The sequence below is a fragment of the Aethalodelphis obliquidens genome, unplaced genomic scaffold (genome assembly GCF_003676395.1).
Source record: "Aethalodelphis obliquidens isolate GAN/ISIS:26980383/991018 unplaced genomic scaffold, ASM367639v1 scaffold58, whole genome shotgun sequence".
Taxonomy (NCBI): Eukaryota; Metazoa; Chordata; class Mammalia; order Artiodactyla; family Delphinidae; genus Aethalodelphis; species Aethalodelphis obliquidens.
Genome location: NW_020838002.1, coordinates 4,192,125 through 4,199,382, shown reverse-complemented (window position 1 = coordinate 4,199,382; position 7,258 = coordinate 4,192,125). Strand labels below are relative to the sequence as shown.

The 7,258-nt window shown below is 40.8% G+C and overlaps 1 protein-coding gene across 3 annotated transcripts in view; it reads right to left on the bottom strand.

Annotated features, from left to right (window-relative positions):
- Positions 1-6,712: 6,712 nt before the first annotated feature.
- STXBP4 (syntaxin binding protein 4) overlaps positions 6,713-7,258 on the bottom strand; it is a 180,713-nt gene continuing 180,167 nt past the window's right edge. For all 3 annotated transcript variants that reach the window (XM_027087100.1, XM_027087103.1, XM_027087101.1), the window contains one exon: positions 6,713-7,135. In XM_027087100.1, coding sequence (XP_026942901.1) covers positions 7,021-7,135 — 115 coding nt within the window. In that variant the 3' untranslated portion in view covers positions 6,713-7,020. The remainder of the gene's footprint in view (positions 7,136-7,258) is intronic.

Sequence of the window (7,258 nt, the reverse complement as noted above, 5' to 3'; positions counted from 1 at the left end):
CTATCTGCCTATACACAGCATGCAATCATTTCCATCCTAGGGTACAGTGAGGAATGGGTCTCCCCTGCTCTCAACACTAACTCATATAATTGTGTTTTGCTGCTCCCAAGAAGGTGGTCCAGGAAGTGGGGCCCAGCCCTTTTCTCTGAGTCCCACCAACATTTTTGTTCTTTTTCCTCTCCCACAGCCAGGGGAATTATTTCCTAGACAGGGAGTAGGAAAGCCTTGCTCTTCCATATCATATGTGCTCTCAGATCTTTGATCTAAATCATGAATCCTTTCCAATTCCCTAAGGAGCCAGACTTATGAAACTTAAAAGAACATGTGTTCCTCTGCTTTCTGATGCCACACACCTTTCTTGAGACAGTGAGCATTAAATGGACTAGAAGTTCAGCTATGGAATAAAAAAGGGGAATAAAGAAAATAAGTGTAAAAAGCTTTGGTTAATTTCAGTTGAATGTTCTTTGCATAAAATATAAATCATGGGCTTCCCTGGTGGTGCAGTGGTTGAGAGTCCACCTGCCGATGCAGGGGACACGGGTTCGTGCCCCAGTCCGGGAAGATCCCACATGCCACGGAATGGCTCGGCCCGTGAGCCATGGCCGCTGAGCCTGCGCGTCTGCAGCCTGTGCTCCGCAACGGGAGAGGCCACAACAGTGAGCGGCCCGCGTACCGAAAAGAAAGAAAGAAAGAAAAAAAAAAAAAAAATATATATATATATATAAATCACATAGGGGCTAGGATCACATATGTTTTGCACTGTATCTCTAGGACTTTGCAGTGCTTGCCATCTGGTAGCACTCAGTGTTTAAAGTGAATAAAGGAATACAAGGACATGAGAGTTAAAGTGGGAACTAAGTCTTAGCTATGGACAGCACATTATACATTCAATTTGGCAAGTATGCATTGAACACCTACTATGTGACAGGCACTGTGTTAGATCCTCCTCCACGGTGCTAGATCCTTCCTACAATGGTGAATGAGACAGATAAATCCCTGTCATCAAGGAACGTACTCTCATTCTTTTTTTTTTTTTTTTTTTTTTTTTGCGTGTACGCGGGCCTCTCACCACTGTGGCCTCTCCCGCTGCGGAGCACAGGCTCCGGACGCGCAGGCTCAGCTGTCATGGCTCACGGGCCCAGCCGCTCCGCGGCATGTGGGATCTTCCCGTACCGGGGCACGAACCCGCGTCCCCCGCATCGGCAGGCGGACTCCCAACCACTGCACCACCAGGGAAGTCCCGTACTCTCATTCTTACTCCCATTATTAAGGAAGACAAAACACAAATAGATCATTACAAATTGATAAATACTGTAAAAGGAATAAACAGGGTAAAGTGACAGATAATATTTTAGTGATGGGGGAACAGGAATGAAGAGGGGTCATAGCTACTAATCTGATTGCACTTTCCCTCAGACCACCCCTGTATGCTGAGAGTGAAATTCAAACTTTAAAAAAAAAAAAAAAAGTAGTATTAGTTAAATGTTAAAAAGTCATATGAAGAAAGCAAATACAGAACTGCATTTAATATTTACATAATCATCATGCAGGCACAATGATATTACATGTGGATAGCTATAGTTAAAACATCTTGGGATTTTATTTCTAAAGTTAAGTTTCATGGGCGTATTCTATTTAAAGTTCTTTTCATCCTCAAAATTTATATGCAATAAAGTATGTAAGTTGTTTTAATGTTAGCTTAGTTCTTTTTGTTCTGTATATTGTAAAATTCAAGTTTGTTGACTTTTGAAATAGTTGCATTTTACTTAGCAGAGAAAATAAAAATGTCCATTTCCCCCTAGAAAAAGGATAATACTTTCTAATTTTGCAAATACTTTATGAAAGTATCATTTGACTCTGTATTTTTACAGCTGCTTAGAATTTATTATTGGAGAGGCCCTTCATACAGTATGTTCCTTTTCTTTTATTTCTAGTCAAAGGGTGTTGTTAATATTATTTTGGAATTATTCAAATTTAAGAGAGTGATAAAGGGCCTCTCTTCAGGGGTTCTTATTAACCAAACCCCTAACTTCTCACTCCTTTAAGGAAAAATACAAGGTTTTTGAGAAAAAAGGAAAGAAAGGAAAAAAGGGTTTTAGACTATGAGCTTCTTGATTTGGGAATCAGAACTACTCAGTGTGTTATCTTCAAGACCTTGCATCTTGTCTGGCATCTCGCAGGTGCTCAGGAAATGGTTGCTGAGCTGAACTGGTTTGGGAAGAGTCAGGGGAATATTATCCCCTCACAGAGATGGGGAAACCAAGGCTCAAAGTGCATTTGTATCGTGCTTTGCACTTTACCAAGGCCGCATAGCACAGGGAGATCAGCTCTGTACTTTGTGACCACCTAGAGGGGTGCGATAGGGAGGATAGGAGGGAGACGCAAGAGGGAGGAGATATGGGGATATATGTATACGTACAGCTGATGCACTTTGTTATAAAGCAGAAACTAACACACCATTGTAAAGCAATTATACTCCAATAAAGATGTTAAAAAAAATAAAATAAAAAAATAAAAGTTGGTCCTCACCACCATTATATATAAAGTAGGAGAGGTCAATACTTTCAAATAAAAAGATGACAGTAATTACGTGTTTGACATACAGTGAATTGGTCACTGCTAGACTCCCCTATATACAGAGTCAGCCTCTGCTGTCAAGGGACAACTAAAACCCAATGATGAAAAAATTCAGGTCTTTAGATAATGATGGAAAAAGGATTACTCTAAGGACAAAAACAATCAGAAAAGTTATTGGCAGTCTTTCGACTAAAAAATTGTTCTATAATATAGAGAAGAAAAGCTCTTACACACTATTGCTGGTAGTGTAAATTGGTCCTATTTTTTATGGAGGAGAATTTGTGAATTTATACCAAAATTAAAATGAACATAACTTTGACGTAGTAATTTACTTTTATGAATGTATCCTCACTATAGACATACTGGCATAAGAGTACATAGATGTATGAGGAAAAGGATTTAATGAATATGAGAATGTTCACTGTGGCATTGTTAGTAACAGAAGACAATTTATTTTTATTTTTTTAATTTTTATTTATTTATTTATTTTATTTATTTATTTTTTTTTGCAGTACGCGGGCCTCTCACTGTTGTGGCCTCTCCCCATGCGGAGCACAGGCTCCAGACGCGCAGGCTCAGCAACCACGGCTCACGGGCCCAGCCGCTCCGCGGCATGTGGGATCTTCCTGGACCGGGGCACGAACCCGTGTCCCCTGCATCGGCAGGCGGACTCTCAACAACTGCGCCACTAGGGAAGCCTGACAATTTAAATTAGTCTAAGTGCTCATCAATAGATTGTTGGCTACAGAAATTAGGTGTTATTTGGGTAGTGATATTTTATGGAGACATTTGAAGTATAACATTAATCTATGTATCACCATGAAAAAAATGACCATAATATATTAAGTCAAAAGAAAGATACTTAACAGTATGATTTCCTTTGAGTAAAAATTCTCATGAAAGTATTAGTTATAGCTACCTTGGGAAAGTGAGATAGGCTATCTTTTGACTTTATTCAATTCCATACTACTTGATTCTTTTTTTAATGGAAATAGATTATTTTTAAAATAAAAAAATTAAAGAGAAACTATTCAATTCTGACTACCTGAGAAGCTTTTAACTTCTCAGCCAACAGTAAGTAGATGCCAGGAAATGGTCGGCTTTTGCCCTACTTCACCATAGTGCCTAGTACTGTGCTTGGCTCATTGGTGCTCGGTCAATATTCTGAGATTAAATACAGAAGGAAGGCTAAGCCAGGTCACTCTTTAGTAAAGTGAGATGGAAGCATGTAAGAACATTGAGATTTCTAGATCCTACAATCTGAGTCAGTGGGTCAACAGAGAAGAGTTTACAATGACCACAACAATAGAGTTGACTTAAAGAAAGATGGGCTATATAAATGTCAACTCACTCTGAAATAATTGGGGGATTCTACTTGCATTGAATAAGGATTCTTAATGACTCCCCACCATATGTTTCTTTGAGCATCTCTTGGGGCATTCATCTGTGGGTTCAGAGGTCACAGAAGCATAAAGAGGAAGAAATCTCAGTCAGTGCTCAAATGGTCCAGCCAGTTCAGACCCTGAACTCCTCAGCAACAGTCTTGCAGTAAGGAGTTCAGCCTGACAGAACACTTCCTGGGACATGGTTTCCACTTACTCCTGGGGAATTCTTTCCTGATGTGTTCTGACTACGAGGAAGTTCCTTAGCACACTGAACTTGAATCTGCCTCTTTGTAAAACCGACCCCCGGACCCCAGCTCTGCCGCCAGTGTCACACACAATGGCTCTAACTGGCTCTGCAGTGGTTTAAGAGAATGGGCCCCGCAAGACTTGCCTTGAGCCCCAGTTTCCACACGTAGGTGATAAATCACCCTGAGGCAAAGATCAGCAACTCTCTCTAATCCTAAACTTGTTTACAAAATGAAGATGATCATAGTTTCTACCTCATGGGGTTGTTTTAAGAAGATAATGAAATAATACATGCAAATTATCCGTCACGAATGTATGGTACAAAATGCCCAATAAATAATTTCATTACGGTTTTTGCAGGCCTTTTCCATTAGGTATTCGATTAGGAAGCAGGAAGGAAAGTGGCACCGAATGGTAAAGTTAACCTGTGAGGCGTCCGCCAGTGAACTGCTTCCTGAGGATCTCGATGCCAAGGGACTTGAGCATCTTCTGTGTCTTCCTCACTAGAAACAAATTAGAAAAACACTCCCAGGAAGGGGAGGGACACTTCATACCATTAATTTGGCAACCACAAATAGTCTGTACTTTCATAATTATAGATACTAATTTATAAAAGTAACCTGGTGTGTTTGAGAATCTCACTCACCTCTGGGGGACACAAGGAAAGAGCTCCTTCAGGGCCTTCTCTCAAAACTTGTCTCCCTGCAGCTTCCTAATATTCAAAGAGCTGTCAGAGGAAACACAAGTTTCTCCAGCCATTCTGAAACTTTTCTCAGGGCTAATGACTACCTATCAGCCTGGATTTGACTTATGTTATCATTCAAGACATAAATTATAAATCCTACATATATTCAGGAATGTGTGCATGAGCATAATGTACACATATATTTATCACATAGATCTATATAATATACCATATGCAATGTCGTAGACTAGGAGACTCAAGATCTAGGTCTAAGTTTGACCTCACTGTGTGAGCTCTCAGGATCTCAGTTTACTCATGTATATAAATAGTTACAATGGATGATTCTGACACTATATTCTAAGGAGTTTTAGGTTTGCATAGCAGTGCTGGGGGCTGTTTTAATTGGGCCTCCATCTTGTTTGAAGCAGGACAGAAATATTAAAAAAAAAAAATCTGTTACAAATATTGAGATTCTGTTTAAGAATTCATTTGAAAAATGAGTCTTTTTCACCAAAAGATGTTTGAAAATCACTGAGTCAAGTGATCCTCAAGGCTCCGAGTTCCTTTTTCTTACTTGTATTTCAGAGGTGGGGAGGGCAGGAGAGAGAGAAAGAGAGAAGGGAGTGAGGAGAGGAGGGAAAGGAAGAAGAGCAGTGGCGGTGGTGGGGAGAAAAGGAGGCCAGACAGACACGGTAACGTCTCTGTGCTATCACGGATGGTTTGGGAACAGTATTCTGATTAATTAATGATTCTTGCTCACTTGCTTACTCAGTACAGTACATCACCTAACTATATAATAACACTGCGTAAGGATAAGTCCCTTTTTGTTATTCAGTTGGTACTTAATGCCCAGAGCATTTAAAATGACTTCCTCCTCCCTGCCCACCCCCCAGCCCAACTTCCCAGCCCCAGGTTTAAATCATTAAATGAAGAGAAAATCTTTAGCACTCCAAGTCAATGGCTCATTCCTTCCAAAAACTGTCTAGTAGCATTCCTACAATAAGATGAAATAAGATCGGAAGCATAATCGGTCTGGAGGCTGATATCAGCAATAATGAGGTCAGTCTGGAACGCACAGCAGAGGAGTTCAAGGATGTCTCTTTTGATACATAGATTCCGGATGCCCCTCTATTCATCAGCTCCCCTCAACACTCCCTCTGGCAAGGACAACCCAGCAGGGCAAATCCCAAGAGGGAGTCGGTCCCTTTACTTTAGAAAAATGTGAGCTGCTGAAAGAAGCCCATTGAATCAACATCACAAAGCCATGCCCCTGCTTGGTGAGTGTTTGGGGGAAGGGTTTATAGGAGAACCATGAGGTTGGGTGGGGGCCATGTTTGAATGAACAAGTGCCCCCTGAGTCTCTGTGGCCCCAGGGGTACACAGCTGTGGAGCTCAGCTGCATCAACAGAGACATGCGACCCTGTGTGTCGGGCTGCGACCTGCCTCTGCAGGGACATCAGAGTGTGGGGCAAAGGGGCCTGGACATGGAATCTGAAGGTGAGGGTGTGAGCCTCAGCTCCAGGACAAGGTGCTTCATTTCTCTGAACTGCTCTTTCCCTAACTGAAAAATACCCAGTGGAGTTGCCTCACAGGCGTGTTGTATGGTTTACACAAAACAGGGTCTGAAAAGCATTTTGTAAATTAGAAAGCATCATAAAGATGTAAGGTATATATCCAGTGGCCTGTGGAAAAGCTTGCTGAAATCACTTTCCTAAGGTACGCATATAAGAGGTTAGTGAATTACCAAATAAATGAAGTGTTTCACTATGTTCATGTAATTTTCAATGTGTCTTAATTATAAAAACCACTGTGTCTGGTATTCTATAAAGAACTAACTATAAAATTACATAATTACATATGAAAAATTATATATATTATAAAATCTAATTACATATGATTTCAAAAACAGGACTAGATTATTCCTAAAGAACTACTGTAGTGGCAATTAATTTTGTAAATGTATACAGTTATATCAAAAAGTTTTACAAAAATAGCTTAAATCCAATCTCCATTTCACTTCACTAAATAGTGTGTGGTTTACTCCTATTTTAGATGTCGCGTGTCAGAGTCCTCCATGTCGACGGAGATGCCAGAAGACCATGGACCGCAGCTTCCCACAGAAAACCATCAATTCTTCTGGTCAGGAAGTTCTCTGGAGCAATCCTCTTCGTTCTCCTCTGAGCAGGACAGGGTCAGTGCGCTCATCACAGGATGCATCCAGGATGTAGTCTGTGTTACGTGACTTGGGAAGAAAAAGGGATACAATTACAATCTGAAAGACTGTACTTCTACCCACCACGCAAGCAGTGATCCCAGTGACACTGCTTCCACCCTACTGCAGTCTCCTGAATTAGGAAGCAGTTGG